Source organism: Perca flavescens, chromosome 1, assembly GCF_004354835.1.
Source record: "Perca flavescens isolate YP-PL-M2 chromosome 1, PFLA_1.0, whole genome shotgun sequence".
Classification (NCBI taxonomy): Eukaryota; Metazoa; Chordata; class Actinopteri; order Perciformes; family Percidae; genus Perca; species Perca flavescens.
In genome coordinates this window covers 38,597,098-38,616,109 of record NC_041331.1, presented here as the reverse complement: position 1 = coordinate 38,616,109, position 19,012 = coordinate 38,597,098, and the positions used below count along the sequence as shown (strand labels likewise).

General features: G+C 42.4%; 1 protein-coding gene and 1 non-coding gene across 2 annotated transcripts in view; both read right to left on the bottom strand.

Moving 5' to 3' along the window:
- Window positions 1-4,479: 4,479 nt before the first annotated feature.
- On the bottom strand, window positions 4,480-4,551 carry trnae-uuc (transfer RNA glutamic acid (anticodon UUC)). The gene has a single exon. It is a non-coding gene; the product is annotated as a tRNA-Glu (tRNA).
- Window positions 4,552-5,100: 549 nt separating this feature from the next.
- Window positions 5,101-19,012, bottom strand: part of otog (otogelin) — a 71,831-nt gene continuing 57,919 nt past the window's right edge. Inside the window, exons 39-51 of the mRNA XM_028577029.1 lie at window positions 18,697-18,906; window positions 18,474-18,578; window positions 16,947-17,051; window positions 16,726-16,827; window positions 15,420-15,518; window positions 15,186-15,226; window positions 14,696-14,771; window positions 14,072-14,250; window positions 13,807-13,911; window positions 12,980-13,099; window positions 11,311-11,356; window positions 7,399-7,478; window positions 5,101-6,580 (exon numbers count right to left, since the gene is read on the bottom strand). Of these exons, the coding sequence (XP_028432830.1) occupies window positions 6,380-6,580; window positions 7,399-7,478; window positions 11,311-11,356; window positions 12,980-13,099; window positions 13,807-13,911; window positions 14,072-14,250; window positions 14,696-14,771; window positions 15,186-15,226; window positions 15,420-15,518; window positions 16,726-16,827; window positions 16,947-17,051; window positions 18,474-18,578; window positions 18,697-18,906 (1,469 nt within the window). The 3' untranslated portion in view covers window positions 5,101-6,379. The remainder of the gene's footprint in view (window positions 6,581-7,398; window positions 7,479-11,310; window positions 11,357-12,979; window positions 13,100-13,806; window positions 13,912-14,071; window positions 14,251-14,695; window positions 14,772-15,185; window positions 15,227-15,419; window positions 15,519-16,725; window positions 16,828-16,946; window positions 17,052-18,473; window positions 18,579-18,696; window positions 18,907-19,012) is intronic.

Genomic DNA, 19,012 nt, shown 5'->3' with positions numbered 1-19,012 from the left:
ATCCTGCTCGATAACTGCTCGAATAATAAAGCAGTCACAGTGGCAGACCAACGATGACCAACCACGCAGCTCTGCCTCGGTCACGTTCGATGACGTTTGTCTTTCACGTGTCCGAATTCTTGGAGCACGGATACAGGACACCATGCTTCGTAAGAATCCTCCATTCAGATTCATTTCAGTCACTGTAGATCATAAACTGTATCATATTACCGGGGGGATGGCAGGGTTGCTTAAAAAGTGTACTCAGATACAATTGCTAATCTTTCTTAAAGATTTTTTTGGGGGGCATTTTCGGCCTTTATTGTTACAGGACGGCTGAAGACATGAAAGGGGAGAGAGAGGGGGAATGACATGCAGCAAAGGGCCGCAGGTCGGACCTCTATATATGGGTGCCCGCTCTACCGACTGAGCTATACTCAGTTACTATACAGTTACTAATCTTTAGCATGAATGTGATAAGAAATGCAGAAAATCCTGCTGATTGCTGGCGATGACCGAATTACCTCAGCTCGTCTCCACCACGTGTCCCACGCTTGTGTTTCACTTGCACTGAAGAACCAGAGTCACACACACCAGCCCAAGAGAGCAGGTGTGTGTGTGTGTGTGTGTGTGTGTGTGTGTGTGTGTGTGTGTGTGTGTGTGTGTGTGTGTGTGTTTGTGCAGCTGCTTTGAGCTCATCAAGCTGACAGTCACTTTCCAGTAATGGCACTGTGAGTCTTTACCCACAATGCACCTCTCTCTGGCCGGGATTCTGCTGGCCAGCTCACTACTGAGCTGATGATATGTTTTGGGAATCCCTACTGGGCATGTTGGCTGAGACAAATCCCCAAAATCTTTACATTTTATTGGGTTGGATGTTCATGTTCATCCCAGAGGACAGTATGAGCTGGTCCTTTTCAGCCTTTAGCCTGTTTAGACATTTATTACGGCGGTGATAAAGCTTCTCAGTGGTTTTCACAGACGGCAACACATTACTCTAATCCAAGCTTTGCTTCACTGGCTCCCTCTAACCGTCTAACCCTCCTGTTGTCTTCAGGTCAGATTTGACCCCTTTTTTAAAAAAGTTTCCATATCAGAAATGTGGGTTTCTTTCAACCAAATTGTCAAAGAAACTAGCGTGCTATAACTTTGTTGACAAAATTAATATAAGCATGCTGCTCTTAAATGGTGGGAGGGTGGGGGTTTGGAGTTAGGGGGGTGCGGCTGTTGGAGCAGGATTACCAGCAGAGCGAGATGACCCTTCAGAAGCACCCTCACTCCCCCCACCCACAACATAACAACACCCAACCAAACCCTCCACGCCAGCACTCAGGAAAAATGGAAGATATGGATCAGTGGTAGCCTGGTCCTACCAGACTCTGGTCCACTAGCCTGGTCCTACCAGACTCTGGTACATTAGCCTGGTCCTACCAGACTCTGGTCCATTAGCCTGGTCCTACCAGACTCTGGTACATTAGCCTGGTCCTACCAGACTCTGGTCCACTAGCCTGGTCCTACCAGACTCTGGTACATTAGCCTGGTCCTACCAGACTCTGGCACACTAGCCTGGTCCTACCAGACTCTGGTCCATTAGCCTGGTCCTACCAGACTCTGGTACACTAGCCTGGTCCTACCAGACTCTGGTCCACTAGCCTGGTCCTACCAGACTCTGGTGGTCCTACCACATTAGCCTGGTCCTACCAGACTCTGGTAGACTCTGGTCCACCAGCCTGGTCCCTGGTCCCACCAGACTCTGGCACACTAGCCTGGTCCTACCAGACTCTGGTCCATTAGCCTGGTCCTACCAGACTCTGGTACACTAGCCTGGTCCTACCAGACTCTGGTCCACTAGCCTGGTCCTACCAGACTCTGGTACATTAGCCTGGTCCTACCAGACTCTGGTCCACCTGGTCCTAGCCTGGTCCACTAGCCTGGTCCTACCAGACTCTGGTACATTAGCCTGGTCCTACCAGACTCTGGTCCACTAGCCTGGTCCTACCAGACTGGCACACTAGCCTGGTCCTACCAGACTCTGGTCCACTCTGGTCCACTCTGGTAGCCTGGTCCTACCAGACTCTGTTACACTAGCCTGGTCCTACCAGACTCTGGTACATTAGCCTGGTCCTACCAGACTCTGGTCCACTGGCCTGGTCCTACCCGACTCTGATACATTATCCTGGTCCTACCAGACTCTGGTACACCAGCCTGGTCCTACCAGACTCTGGTCCACTAGCCTGGTCCTATCAGACTCTGGTACATTAGCCTGGTCCTACCAGACTCTGGTCCACTAGCCTGGTCCTACCAGACTCTGGTACATTAGCCTGGTCCTACCAGACTCTGGTACACTAGCCTGGTCCTACCAGACTCTGGTACATTAGCCTGGTCCTACCAGACTCTGGTCCACTAGCCTGGTCCTACCAGACTCTGATACATTATCCTGGTCCTACCAGACTCTGGTACACCAGCCTGGTCCTACCAGACTCTGGTCCACAATATATATATATATGGGCCAGAATCTGCCTTTAGGGAAGTGGGGGCATATCATAGTGGGGGGTCTGGGTGTCCTCCCCCAGGGTTATTTTGAGCGTCAAAGACATCATTTTCTGCATTCGGATACCCTTTTATGCACCAATTTACAGTGGAAATACCTTTATTTAGCCTATGAGAAGAAGAAAAACACAGATGACAATTCAACATATATCAAAAATATAATAGAAAGTATGTTGTTGCGTGTCATTGGGCATTTTTAAGTGGGTATATGGAAATCCTGGAGCTTTCTTAGTGGGTTTACTGCGTATACCTGCGTATCACGTAGTTTGCTTTTCTTGCCACACACAGTGGTGAAACAAGTACTCAGATATGTTAGTAATATATGTTTAGTCAAAGTATCAGTATGTGAAGAAATACTATATAAATATATTATATATATATATATATATATATTTTTATGATTTTTTATGACATACAGTACTATAATATGACTTTTTCATGACTTTTTGCGACATAAAATACTATGGCTTTATGATGACATTGTTTGACATACTATACTATGACCTTTTATTAAAATGTTTTTCGACATACTATTCAAGTCTGACTCCAGTCAGTGCCCTTGATCAAGGCACTGGCTCAGCTCTGGAGTTGGTCCCCGGGCGCTGTAAAAGGCTGCCCACTGCTCTCTTGAGGGATGGGTTAAATGCAGATAATGAATTTTGCTACATGTATGTGTATGTGACAATAAAGTACCTTTACATTTAGTTGTGCAACAGAAAAACTCAGATTGGACAGATAGTCTAGCTAGCTGTCTGGATTTACCCTGCAGAGATCTAAGGAGCAGTTAACCATAGTCCTCACAAATCCACCGGAGTTTATGCCAACACAAAGGAAGCCCAAGGCAACGGATATCCGGCCTAAATGAGTGAAATCCGGCGGAATTTCTGTCGGCAACAGAGCAATCCCTGAAGTGGAACGACAAGGATATAGACTACTTGATTCTGGACTCCAGTCACCATCTGAGCTCTGTGTGATCTCCTCGCCTGGTCTTGGCAGCTCATTAGATATAAACTGGTGTGGCCCCGGCTTACATGTCTGCTAAGAAATCCCTGGATTTTGCGGGTTCACGACTCGGTATAATTTTCCCGTCTGCCAGTGCCAACATGCTGCAGCAGCATGTAATCGGCCTTGTGTTCAGACCAGCCAGCCAGACTGGAGTCTGAGATACGAGAGGAGGAGAAGCAGATTTACTGGTCTGACTTCCTCTGAATATCTATCCTCACACAAACATCTGGTTTAGTATTTGATTGATACTGGACACTGAGTCTCTGAAATTAAAGAAGCAACTGCAGTGTTTTCATATGTTCTGAACAGTCCCAAGTGTTCCTCTCTCACATCTGCTCTGGAGTAAACACCCCAAACAGTGAAGTCGGAACAAAGATTTACATTTACAGATTGTAAGTGTAACACAGCAGGGAGTCTGACTACCTCATATGAAAGCATTAAAGCAGTTTCATACTAAGAAAAAACTTTCATTGTGTTAACTAACTTCATTTTCTTGATTAAATCTTACAAAAGTGAAGCCTCACTTAATCAATATCAACACAGTGGATAGGATGCCAATATGAAAATACAAATTCATGGTCTCTCAAAGTGCATTTCATCTCTACAACTTATGTTTAACCCACCGATGTTACAGCTTTCACAGCTAGTTCTCATGAGTTTCTTTAATCTTAATAATAACTCATCACCCATAAGCTGTTGAAATAAGATAATAACTACCACAGCAGAGACTGATCTTTTAAACCTACGTTAATTGACGTTTCACCACAAGAGGACAGAAACTGTTATGATAATGAATCTTTATCAGTGTCTGAGCTATGGTCACTCTCTAACAGCCTATTGATTACACATACTTCATATAACTAGCATATTCATATATATTACATTAGATTTTAACGCCTGGGTCTGCCACATCCACTGCGACATCGCCACCCGCAGAAAACCCGATTCCCATACCGGGAGTTGAACCCGGGCCGCCTGGGTGAAAACCAGGAATCCTAACCGCTAGACCATATGGGAGATATATATACTTATTTATATTACCATATACGTACATTACTACTTAGATGCTGTAACTGCATTTCATTATCTCAGTACCTGTGCTCTGTGCTATGACAATAAAGTTTAACATTTATGTGCCATATGTGTGTTAAAGCTACAGTTTGTAGTTTCTGTCGCCCCTCCGTGAGGAATTGTCGGCGTGTCCACATTCCGTGATCGTGCACAGCGGTAGACCAGCAACTCTTGTGTTTCGCGAGGTCAAATGACTGTTTTTGTCAACGGTGTCTGGTCGTAAGGGGTGTCTGACAGCAATATAAAGCTGTGAAAATATTATGAATATAGCTTATTGATTATTTTAGGCGACTATAAAAAATGTAGCTGCTGCCCCCGTCCACAGCAGTACATTGATTAGCTTCCATGTCGGTACTCCTGCCTGCTTTTGCCAAACTTAGGGCTCGCAAACCACCCTCTCCAAGGGAAAATGTGAGCCTAATATTCAGTATAACAATAATAGAAGAAACACTGTCATGTTATCTAATATATGTTATTAATAAAGAGAGCAAACGGTTTTAGTTTTTTCCAAAGGAAATATTTATTGAAAATGCAAATGTACATTTGTATGATACAAATCCTCTTTAACTCGACTATCCAGGTGGGTCTGTTTGATATGAACAAACACATTAAGAATTTGGTCCACAGAGAAACATCTTTTAAGCAATGCCAAGCACTCCTAATATATTTCTTTCTGTAATCGGGAATAAAACCAAATCAAAGTGTTGCATCCTGTTTGGTCTTTTGTTCTTTAGTTGGGCCGAATGCTTCTCTTCTCTCTGTGTTGTCGTCCATAAATATCAGAACGGCTGTGCTCTATCAATCTCCAATAAATAAATAAAGTGCTCCACGTACGGCTGGATTTAATCAGTTAATACACCTCACTAGTGTTGATTATATAAAGTATACTTCACATCACTGAATATACAGTTTATTGTTGTCTTTCTAAAAGTGAAATATCTAAGAATTTGATTTTGCAAATCATTTTAAAAAGTTAAATTATTTACAAAAACAAGGCACAACTTGAGACATTCTGGGTAATAAATGATCTCCAAACGATGATGATGATGATGATGATGATGATGCACTAAACCGAGAAGGTGTCACAGCTCCTCTCCTCTTTTTAAAATATATATTTTAATATTTTTTTTTTTTTTCAGTCCTGGCAGTACAGGAGCGCTCTGAGCAGACGAGCAGAGAGATTAGCTCCCTCTCTCAAAAACAAAAGATTAACTTCCTTTTTTTCCTTTGCTGAACATTGTCTTTTCTGTGCAGGCTGGCGGGGAGGTGGAACTGTAGTAAAGCAGAGAGCTTTAGCCCTTTGCAGCATGTTTCTAAAGGTGTTCATGTATCATTTGAATATCAATTAGTTATTATATTCCATAAAACTGCCTCGGATTTGTATTTCACATGATAGGCAAGAAATCTGCTGGAGTTGCGACACAAAACAGGAGAGTTTCCGATGACAACAAAATTGCCGTCAAAAGAAAAAATGGACATTTTCTGTGACTTCTATTTCTATGCACTAATAATGTACCATCATGTTCAATTTACCTGCACCTTCAGTGCCCTGCATTACCACCTCCCTGCCAGCAGAGGCACCACGAAAACTAACTGGAAGAGCAAGAGCATCAGTCATGCAGTCCGGCCAATCACAGCACAGTATTCCGCTCTCCCAACATCCTAAAGCAACATGGCTGTGGTTTCGTCTTCTTCCTTTTGTTCTTTGTTTTGTGGTTTAAGAGGATGTAGATGTGGACACCGTGTGTGTGTGTGTGTGTGTGTGTGTGTCTGTTTAGGACCACTGGCAGGAGCAGTCGGTGGGCTCCTGGATGGTGTAGCTGACCCAGGTGGCGTTGCCGCTGCAGTAGAGCTGCACGGAGCGCCGCTGCAGGCCCGTCTCCCTGCAGCACTTGCAGAAGCGCGCGTACGTGTTGATGTTGTAGTTGTAGATGCTGGCGGACGGACACTTCCCGTCACATGACACGATGTTCACCTGCGGGACACAGACAGTCAGTACAGGTACAGGTTCAGAAGGAGGCAGGGCTGCAAAATGAACCAGCAAATTAAAGTAAAAGTTAATCTTTATAATAGTCATCAAGGGTTATTTTGTAGTCACTGTTCTTTTCTGGTTGTTTATTTTTGTCGGCTGTATGTTGAATGTCTGCTGTTCCACTACGAACTGTTTTGAACTTAAATTAAATCTAAAACTCTGGTCTCTGCTGCTTTATCCTACAGGTGTGGTGTGAGGCAGAGTTGCCCACTTTACTGTGTATTCTGCCCGCTGAACCTTTAGCTGGAAAACACTGAATACAGTATGTGTATCTTCATGGGTACAATTTCCAATTAAGTGTGTATGCAGATGATATATTGCTCTCCTACGATAACCTTCTTTACCTACGATTTAAAGTTACAATCTCAAAGATCTCCCTTTCGTTCTTTTATGGCGATAAGCGGTAACTGCAGGTGCGTTTTTGGATCTCACTTTTACTTGTTTTTGAAGTTTCGTCATCTGTACTTGTCACTCTTTTCTTTGTTTGTTCGGCCATAGTAACAGGTTAACTCGCAGCGCCAGCAGAGACCGAAAAAAAAAAACAGTATGCCGCTTCACTCACAAGTGGGTTGAAGAGCGAGTCTGTTGCATTAGCTCCGCCTACCCTCTCTAGTGGACCAACCACTGCTGGGTGATGGAAAACAATCACTAACTGTGCACCGCTTGTGATTTCTTCACAGACACCCAGTTACACTGTGGTGTTGCCTCTTTTACTTAAGTAAAATATGTGTGGAGTGTTAGAATTTCACATCACAACATACCGGCCTGTTGCTGCGACAGTCGTTCTTCCTGATCGTCATCCGCACCGTCACCTTCTGACACGACTTCCCGTCTTCTTTGCCTGTTCACACGACAAAAAAACCAAATCAGTTGGAGCACCGTTAACACGAGATACTGTAAACAAAACATCGGACCTGCTGCACGTAGAGTCACAACAAACACCAGGGAAGAGAGGAGGATGTCGGAAGAGAAAGAGGCTGTAGATCATGCACAAGCTGTTTAGTGGATGGATGAGTTAGATGAGGGATATAAATCACATATAAGAGCTTTAGAGTCAGAAAGCAAAAAAAAGGAGGAAGCTTCGCAGTCAGGGAGCAAAGACAAATTATGCTTCTTCCAAATGAGAAAAAAACAAGAATATTCCAAAAATATAACGGGATGATGAGATCAATTCATGCATTTATTGTATACACAAAATGGCGTCAAGCAAATCTTTTCAATCATCTTTAGAAATGTGTAAATAAATTAAATGCATTTTTAAAGACATAAACATAAACGTAAACATGCTCCGTCAACTTTTGTGCCATTTAAAAAAAAAAAAAAAAAAAGAAAACAAACAAACTGCGCATTAATTTCAAGCTGCTATGTGTCGCATTTAGTCTTTCTCCACATTAAGATCACAGTTTTTGTTAACCCTTTTCACCATTTGAGTGATACACACACAGTGAAACACTATTTGCTCTCTCCAGCTGTTTTAGAGTAAGTTGTATATATCGCACTTTTATTTCGATATAGAATCCTTCATATTTATACAAAAATTCTATTACAGTATTACAACTATTCTATTTAATGTCCCCTTTCACTTGTTAACTAATGTGAGGTAGTAGAGAACAACTCAAAAACAAATCAAAATATTATTTGAACATGATGAGTAAGCTAGAATGATTTAGTTCGTTAGCATAACTAAATACAATGGAACCAGCTGTCTTCTTCAGATCTTCCTCAACCAAAAAGCGGGTAGAATGTGGCTTTCTTTTCTTCATTAGGACTGCTGGAAGGTCCTAATCTGGTTACAAGGACCAATCGGGTGAGAATATAGCAAAGTGGGAGCAAAGTAGCACATAAACTCAACATAAACATTTAAAGAGAGGCCTGAGAGGCCGTTGTTGTGGCAAGCAGCAGGCACGAATCTGATCGTCAATCAACAAATCGCAGATAAGTCTTATCCAGCTCTCCCATGCTAATGCGTGGATTGCAAGTGGGCCGTTTGTTTTGATTGGTGAAATGTGACAAATTAAGTGAAAGGAAATGACTTTGTGTTGCAAAGAACAGGTTGTATTTTGCTAATTTTGGGGAAAAGACTCTAGAGCTGTAGCCAATTAGAATACAAATGTTTGTGCAGTTAATTAAGAAGAAAACACAAAAAAAATGATAGTTGCAGAATTCTTCTAATATCGACCCAGAATACCAAAGTGAACTTTTTTTAAATATGCACGTTTAAATATAAAGTGTAATCTTTAGCTTCAGCTCTTCATTAGCAGTACAAAAAATAGAATTTTAAGCTTGATAAATGGATGTTTCTTACCAAAATGCTCCTTGGGAGTCGCAGTTTGAATTCTTACCCAGGCTTTTACAATTGAAACTGATGTTTTCTAAAACAGTTGTTCATCGTTTGTACTGATGATTGAACCATGAGAGTTTTCATGCCCAACAAAACCTCCAGTTACCTGCCGCTGTCTATGCAGAAGATTTTACTTCAAGAACTCTGGGTGCTCAAATAACTCCTTCCACTTTGCTACTCTATTATCAGAGTGTTTCTAAATACATATACAGACGATTGTTGAAGTCAGGGTTTCTACAGGTTTCACCAAGTCAAATTTAAGACTTTTTAAGATCTATTTTATAGTCTATATACACAACGTTCCATTTCTGGGGTTGCTCCGGTGCCGCCGGGAATTCCGCCGGATGTCCCCCATTTAGGCTGGATGTCTGTTTCCTTCCGCTTTCTTTGTGTTGGCATTTTCTGAGGATTATGGTTAACTGGTCCTCAGATCTCTGCAGGGTAAATCCAGACAGCTAGCTAGACTATCCGTCCAATCGGAGTTTTTCTGTTGCACGACTAAAACAACCTTTGAACGTACACATGTTCCACCAAAACAAGTTCCTTCCCGAGGCTACTTGGCAGAGGCACCGTTGCTCCGCCCAGCTGTTAGCGCCATCCATGACGATTGTGATTGGTTTAAAGATAAATAAACCAGAGCACGTTTTTCTCCTATCCCAGAGTGCTGTGTGGACTCGCCAGACCCTCTTGAGGAAGACCTTTTTTCAAAACCATTGTAAATAAAATGTTAGACATAAAAAAAAGTCAGATGTCAGAGTCCGGAAACATTGTCTGAAACAATTGCCTATTTCCTCATTCGCATTATAGGACTGGTGTCTAGATTGGCTGCAATCTCGTTTGTAGCAGATTATATTTGGAATATCAACAGAAAGAACTACAACACCACAGAATTAAAAGCTATTTTAATTTTAATTCTAAAGCACTGCGGATTAGAGGTAGCGTTACACTGTCGTAGGAAGATTAAGACCTGTTTAAAATGATTTAAGATCTAGAACACAATACGTCAGTAAATATAAGCATTTTTAAGGCCTAAAATTTTGATTTTGTCATTTTAGAATTTTTTTTTTTTTACTTTTAAAGACCCCACAGAAACCTGTGAAGGGTTTTGCACTGATGATTATTTGAGGGTAAATGCCTTACATAGCAGCTTGAGTTTCCCACACAGCTCCCCATGGTGGTGGAGCAGCACACAGATCTTCTACAGCAGCTACATGTTTGGTGAAAAGAACCCCCCTCCCCACGACACCAACCCATATCAGTATCTAAAGACACATGCAGACGTCTAAGCCCAACTAGTGGGCCACTACCAACAGTACATTGTTGGCAATCAACAATGCACTGCCCAGACAGTGCTAAATGGGGAAAGAGTTTGGCTGTCTTGTACAGTACATGTACGTGATCCACAGGGAGGGGTCGAGGGGGGAAATTCTTTTTTTCTGTCCTCTCAAGTGTGACATCATTTTTGGCCGACATAAAGGATTGTCTTCCCGCCTGCTTTAAGTCGCAAAAGTCACCTTTAATGACATCGTTGTGACATCTTTTCTAAAGATAAAAACTTGCAGAAAAAAAGGAAAAAATTCACAAGCTTTAAGCTTTAAGAATTTGACAGCTTCATTAAGAGATGAGAATGCAACATCTGCACCGTAAATGTAATTTTGGTGGCCTGTTTTGATTTTGTTGCATATCATTTCTGCCGACTGGTATTTCACTGAGACCTGAAATGAGACAGCAGTTGAGAGGACTGTTCTGCAGAGGGCATTAGGTTGCAGTCAGAATTCCTGTGTGTTTAAGGATCTTTTTTTTTTGGAGGGAGTACATTGTTGAATATCAACAATGGCACTGACAAGCCTTGTTGTTTGGGTACCTCGTTCACAGTTTGTGTTAACTGTGGGAGTCAGGGGGCTAACGGGAAAAGGGAACAGAGGGAATCCAGTACCTGGTGGGATTGGTACATGATGGTAAGCTGCAGCACATAAACCACAAACCCACTTGCATGTGATGCTTTTCAGTGACTGCTACTTCTATCATCTGGCACTTTGAAAGGAGTTATCTATTGCCAATATTGTCTTTATTTTTATTTTTGTTACTGAATTCACTGAAAAGCACACTGACAGATCTCTCTAATCTGAATAAACAGCAGACAAATGTAACAGAAAACAACTGCTAGGATCCAATTCAGACAATGTGGTTGATGGTTTTGGACTGAAACGGACAAACTGAAGGGCAAACATGTTGGAAACATGTTGAGCGGCAGGTGAAGGTGCTCTTCAGTGTCAGCCTACAGCTCTACGCTAACTACAGGACTGCTGCTACGCTCAGATCAGATACTCACATGTCTTGCAGCATCCGTCCATGTAACTTACGACGGTTCCACCAACCTGAGTGCAAACGAGAGTCAAAATGTTAAGATAGAAATAAAGAAAATCTCCTTCTTGAGAGAAACCCTCTGTCTTTGCATCTTCTGCCACAGTTTTTACCCCGCGTTTGTGCTGCGTTCCGGCTGCGCCGTGGTTTTGTTCCGTCCTCCGCCACGCGCCATACCACATTGGAGGAGCGGAGCGTCTTGCCTGCCCGACTCGCACATTTTATTGTCTCTAAAAGTACTTTCTCAAACAATCACGTGTTTATTAAGCTAGTATCTACCTTCCACTCCAAGCACTCCTGTAATTAAACTCCACACCTTCTCCTTTGTGGGGATCTCTGGTGTTGTATTATGTTTTTCCAACTCCAAGAATCTCTGTTGTCCATGGTGTAGTAGAGGGGACATTAGGATATTGGGGTGGTGTATTTTGGTAAATTGACTGGATTCTCTTGCTGCCTGGCTGTCCGAACGCCACGCTGCTCGTGTGAAAATAGACCTGGCGCGTATCTTCAGCGGAGCGGAGAGCCGCTTCACGCACGCTTTTGAATTGCCACGATTGCTCGTAGGGGTCGCGGCGCCTCCGGAACGCAGCGCATACGCAAAATAGCAGTTGGACACAAAAGAAACAAAAATCTCAGTCATATTTCAGATATCTTGTCTCTGTCTAGTACATGTTGCTGTTGGAATAAATCTTGCAAACCTGAATTCTTGATTGTCTTGCAAGCATCGGGCACACTCTTGTGGTTACTGTTTTTTAATTAATCATATTTGTTCAACTTAACATTCTCTGAGAACGCTGAGAACCACAGTTCTATTCCACTGTAAAATAACTGTGAGTGCTCACATGAACTGTTGTCACCCTTTGTCCCTGGTTGTTTCCCTTATTACATATCGAATATGTTACGTTTTGGCTGTGTTAAAACCACACTCTTTCCTCCCTCTGAAAAAAATCTATTTTCAAATGATTGTATAAAGTATGTAAAAAAAAAGTCCAACAACATGCAGCATTGCATGTAAATAATGCAGGAAAAGAGTAAATAATAGACTTAATTTAGCTATAAACATGTTTGTAAAATTGTGTATACAATGACAAAATTAAGCGACACCATTATGAAACAGAAACAGTATCATTCAGCATAAAAACTCACCCAAAAAAAGCCTCAATCTTTTTAAATTTGCTAAATAGTATGTATCCATCAAACCACGGAAGAGAATAATGATTTAAAAGTCATTTAATTTGATCTTGAAGAATGAATTTCTGCCCTCTGGGAGGTGCTTTAGGGTGCCAAGTTGCAGAAAAAAATCACTACAAGCACTCCTTTATTCCTCGTTCTATAATACTGCTCAACCAAGCAAAAAGGAGCGCAAGGAAGTGTGTGTGTGTGTGTGTGTGTGTGTGTGTGTGTGTGTGTGTGTGTGTGTGTGTGTGTGTGTGTGTGTGTGTGAGTGTGTTACAGAAAGGTGTGTCAGATGTTTGTTGGGTGACCATACAGATGTACGGTTGTTTTTGTTTTTTAATGTTATCTGTTGATTGTTGGAGCAGACGATGCGAGAAAATTTTAACAGCCAAAAGAGTTTAATCTTATCTTAATTTAATGAGATGTGTGACTCTGGTGTGCGTGCATGCGGGCTGACGGACCTTCATACACTCTGTTTCGTTGAATGGCGGGCAGCTATAGGAGTAGGAGATGAGCGTGGGTCCGGACAGAGTGTCTGCGCAGTCGAACTTCATGCAGTTTGATACCCAGGACTTCCCCGGCTGAAAACACGACAACAGCATTAAAAACATCAACTGCTTCTACTACTGATGGCTTATCGGCTGAGTTACACCTACAGGGACTATAACCACATTTAGGGATTGTCCAAATCTTATTGAGCCAAGATTGCTGTTAATACAAACTGCATGCAGTGCAGCATTTAGATTAAATGAACAAACATGAGATTACTTTTTACTGTTATGGTTCATGTGTATTAAATTGGGACAACATGACCAACATGTGTTATTGAAAACCATCGTATAGGGTGCATTGATCTTATGGTAATTAATGCTAATTTAACAAAAATTAGATTGAATGATTCAATATTTTATAGGAATGAGGTATATTGTATATTGGATATGTAACGACTAATGTCACATTGTTGACAAAGCCTGACAGCTGATTTCTTGAGCATAAAAGTTCAGTCTTTGCCAAATTATCCTTCAAAACAAACAAGCACACAAACAACACTCCTAACCAAGTCACAAGAAATTAGAAAGGAAAAAGAAATAAATCTAATTAAAGTCAGGAGTTCTTGATGAAGACCGTGAGATGCGATTGAAAGCTGTGGAAAAAAGCTAGTACGGTAAGAGGAAGTTTTTCTTTTAAAAGGACTCACTTTGGTACAGCAGCTCGGTTGAAAGTGCAGATTATACGTCGTGTTTAAAGAATGTATGTTAAATATTCAGGGTTGCTGTTGAATTCCTACCTTGTAGAGAACAGTTGTCCCGTTCTCGTGTTGGTAGAGGCAGGAAATATTTTTACAAACACCGCAGCATGTTGTCTGGTCCTTCGGGGGGACGTAGATCTGATTCTGAAAACACAGGTGGTCAAGATTAGTTTTGTGGAACAGAATTTGATCTTGATGCTGTCAGATATTAGATATATGCATGTCAGTGTGTGTGTGTGTGTGTGTGTGTGTGTGTGTGTGTGTGTGTGTGTGTGTGTGTGTGTGTGTGTGTGTGTGTTCTTACTGGTTGGCAGTGGGCGGAGCAGTTGATGCTGCTGGTGCGCAGCAGATAGAAGCCGCTGGCCGGGTCCAGGCTGCGGCTGCACTGCCTGCTGTGACACACGCCGTCGTCGTGGTGCTCCACCAGAGCCTGACCCGGCCGCAACACGCCGCGCTCACCTAACACACACACCGCCTCGCGGACTGAAAACACACACACACACACACACACACACACACACACACACACACACACACACACACACACACAGAGCCGAGGTCAGAGGTCACAGTGTACACAAGGTGTCTGCACTTTTTCTGATGGACTTTATTGTTTTTGGAAACCGGAAATATTCAATTTGATTCAAATCGTTTTTGCTTTGTCATTTTCCTTTTTAACTCTTTAGATTGTATTTGTCTGATTTTGTTTTTTCTCCCTCTCCCTACATGATGTATGCCCCTGTTTAGCCCATTGTTATTTAAATGTCTTCATCCCATTATAATTGTGAATCAGTTTCCATGTTTTTTGAAAATATGAATGAAGTCCACGTGAAGTTCATGATTGTTGTATTGAGAGAACTTTGTGCAGCGGCTGTTGCAGGACGCGCAGCCTATCGAAGTCACTTGAGCTTGAACCAGCAGTTCTCACCACACTTGTATCTTTTACAGGCGCACTGGTTCTGTGGGTCGGACATGTAGGCCCGGTCCAGCTGGGCGGCCTCTCCCTGTAGAAAAACAAAGACAACCGATAGAGTCGCATAGAGTGTACACAGACTATATGTACATAGAAAACACAAAGAACCAGGGACACTGCTAAACAGAAAATGCACAGAAATGAGATTAAAACACACAGTACACATAATGCATATAGTCAGTTTGAAGTTGTATTGTCTTGTAGGATCTTCAAAATGTCTGCAGCTAAGATTTAAGCTTTGTTGGCATTTTTATGTGTTCAGTGGCCTCTCATAGCTGGCCCATGATGGCCTTCTATTAATGTTAAAACATTAAGTCACTAAAAACCAGAGAGCGGGAGAATATATACATTACACTGACTGATCCAGTGAGTTCTATACATCATATAAACTATTTTAATTAGAGGACCAAACAGACAGACTGAAAATTAAAAAGTCACGACCTACCAGGCCACATTTTGGGGAGGCGATCTTTTCACAGGAACACTCTGAAAACAAATAAACATGAATCATCTTCACATTTCAACTGTGTTCAGGCTTCAAGACTTTAAACTGACAACCCCAAAATGATGTATCATCATGAACCAGAGTGGCATGTCAGGCTCCCAAAAGCCAAAATGTAACCTCTGAATTCATTAGGAAATGTTCCTGTTGTGGGAGGTTTTTTATCGAGTATCGTACCGCATGTTTGGTTTGGACAGCAGCGACCCGGACTGGACACGGACACCACCGACATCCCAACGGGACAGCTAAGCAGAGGACACCTGTAGGGCTCACACACTGCACACACACACACACACACACACACACACATACACACACACACATAAAGCAAAACCAGTCATTTCACAGCTGTTAACAGCTGTGTGCGTTAGGGCACAGGTGTCAAACTTAAGGCCCGCGGGCCAAATCAGGCCCCTCGTAAATTGTGATCCGGCCCGCATTTCAATTTATGTTTCTGTTGTTTTTGTTAATTCTTTCCACTTTTTTGCCCCCTTTTTTTTAACAGTTTTGCCACTTTGTTCTATGATAGCTGAGGAACTTTTTAGGGCTTTATGTCAACCAAACTGTGAAAGTTAGAAGACTATATGAGACATGTAATAACAGTCAAAGATATTTGACTTTTTTGATTAAATTAAAGCCTGTCAATAAACTATACATGTCTCTCCCTTGTGATTTTTTTTAGTGTGGCCCTTAGTGAAGTTGAGTTTGACATCCCTGCATTAGAGCATAGTATATCAGTCAATTTTAACTTATCAATTATTATCTCATCATATCAGAATATTGTTATGGGCATATTTTAGTAAATTGCAGTAATCCCAAATGTATGTTTCAATTTAGAAACAGAAAACAGGAATATTTAGAAACAGTGTCTCGATGATATAGTTTGTACACAGAGAGCACGGAAAAGTTTATTTTATTTTAACTGTAGCATGTCGCGTTTAGTACATCGACCGAGGGTCCAGTCAGAGCAAGAAAATCAGAAGTCAGGCTTTAACAGTCGTTTAAATTGCATTCTCTTCCTAAATATGGGCAGTTTAGAGTAATGGTGTTAAATATTTGTGTTTCTGGTTATTGTTTTTAGTAATTTCAAATGTCCTCGATTTTATTTGTGATTCTTTTATTATTTATTTGAATCATACCCTTGGTTTTACAAAATTGGATTAGTGACTTGCATGTGCATGTTTCTATTCCAGTCATTGTATTTTGCACTTTTTGCTCTGTAGTTGTGTTGTGTTCTGAATTTTATTGTGTATATCTTTTGTGTAATCTCGGCTACACTAAAAATGAGGACTTGACCTCTGAGAACTAAATAAAGGTTGATAATGGTGATAATATCATGGTCCCAATTCTTTGATAAACAAATGCAAGAGATCCTTATCAAAAAAGTTGTTTTTTTGTTATGAGTCTATTTTGAAATACCATTGTGTAAATGTTCAAATATCCATCCTGTAAATTTAAGAATATTTAATAATAGTTCTCTGACCACACTGGTAGGCGGGGCAGCAGCGGTCCGTGGCGTTCGCGTCCACCGTCAGCACCTCGCCGCCCTGGCAGAGAGGGGGCGTCTCCAGACAGGAAGAACACACTGCAGAAAACACACACTTCACACATGAAGATACTGACGGCTTTGAGTACACCTGCTGCTGATTCGCTGACAGCTGAATGTGACACAGAAGATGGAGTTAAGTTGAGTTTGGAACTGACCGCAGATGTGAGCAAGGCAGCAGCTGCCGTCGGCTCTGGTGGCGATCGCAGTCTGGTCGTCTCTGCAGGTGGGAACGTCCGACTCACAGAGTTCAGGATCACACTCTGTAAACACAGAAACATTAGAGGAATAGCTCCACGTCTTAGGAAATATGCTTATTTGATTTTTTTGTCGAGCGTTAAACGAGAAAATATAGCTTTGTCATATCTGTACGTTGAATATGAAGCAAGAGACGCTTAGCTTAGCATAAAGAATTGAAACGGGGGGAAACAGCTAGCCTGTCTCCATCCGAAGGTTAAAAAAAAGGCCTTTAAAGTTCACTAACATGTTATATATGGTACATTAGAACAAAGTGTAAAAAACAGTTGTGGTTTTTTACAGGGAGTAATGTGCCAAACTATTGCTTGGCCCGACACAGTCCCCTCTTCTCATTATTCAGTTCTTGGTTCTTTTCTTCACTTCCTCCGCTCTCGTTTTAGTCCCTCGCGCCTGAGATGCGAGTGGAGGAGGTGAGGAAGAGACACGAGACGAGGGGAAAGAGAAGTCGAGGCAACAGGCATTTTTATCAAAATGAGACATCCTTGCTTGGGAGCTGTCATTTTAAAGCCACATCAAGGAAATGACGTGTGAAACAGCTGTTGGTTTGCATATCCCAGTTGTGTGTCACACCTCTTTTATACGTCACACTCATGTCGAAAAAGTCTTCCGCAAAGGATACACCTGTGCATGCTCGCTTATAGCTCCTCTAGTAAGCCTTCTCTCTCCTTGAGATGAATTTTAGGAATTGAGAGATCCTTTAAGATAGGATTGATTTCGTGGTCACAGGCAGGAGGACGGAGGACAGAGGAGATGAGGAGGAACACAATAGAGGGAGGAGAAGAGCCCAGTGACTTCCTGGAGTCTTGCTGTCACCGTGAGGCAACCAGCTGAGACTTCAGGAAGTCACTGCTTCCTGCGAACAAATAGTAAAGCACATAACCTCCCGTAAAACCAAAATGTTTCATTTTTACACCAGTTTAAGACCGCAAATGCACCTCCGCCCATCTGTGCGCCCATGGGCATGCTGGTCTTACAGGGAGGTGTGTTCAAGTGCATTCTTGGCGTATTAGTATCTTGAGGCAGCGGAAAGTGATCGCGCCATTGACCAACAAAAACACACCTACGACTTAAAGAAGACACTAAGTACAACCCTTTTGAACCATGCGCCTTGGAGCACGGACCCTTTTTTCCGCCGTTAAACTAGCTAAAGTGGTTAATCGTTAAAATAGGGCTCTAGATGTGTTATTTAGTGAGCTTTAGAGGTGCTGGTAGACACATTTTTGCTTTCGGTACAGTTACTACTGAAGCTGTGTATTCAAGATAAGGCACTAGTCACTGTGACAGTAGGTAAGCTCCAACTGGTGGAAAAAAGACACAAAACATCTGTGTTGGTATCACAGTTGGTTGGTAACAGTGCATCCCCTGTACAATAAAGAGAAGCCATAACTCTACTGATCAGAGTTTATTGATCAGAGAAGGAAACTCACCGCACACAAAGTCCGGACAGCAGGAGTCCTGTCTGTAGTACGACACCAGCTTCTCCCCGTATTTACACTCAGGAGGGAGCAGGTCACACAGGCTCTGGTTACACACTACACACAACCAAACAAAGAGTAAAACCTGTAATGAGCCTCAGACTTGATGCTGTTTTCTGGTACATTTTAAACTTAAAGAGCGCGTAGCAGGCTCAGGAACCCCCCGCGGGCTCACCGCAGACTTTCTGCGGGCAGCAGCTGGTGTCGTCGGCCAGGCTGATGATCACCTCCCCTGCTCGATGGCACGCCGGCGCCGCCATGCTGGAGCAGTTGTACTCCACGGGAACGATGGTGTCGTTGTCGCAGCGGTACATGCAGCAGGCGTCCTTCGAGGCTTTCCACACGTCGCCGTGTGCACGAGGAACGCCGGAGCTGTCAGTGCAGGCTGCAGACACACACACACACACACACACACACACACACACACACACACACACACACAGCCATGTTTCTAGACTTTAAGCAGTGATTATCTAGAACATTATCAACAG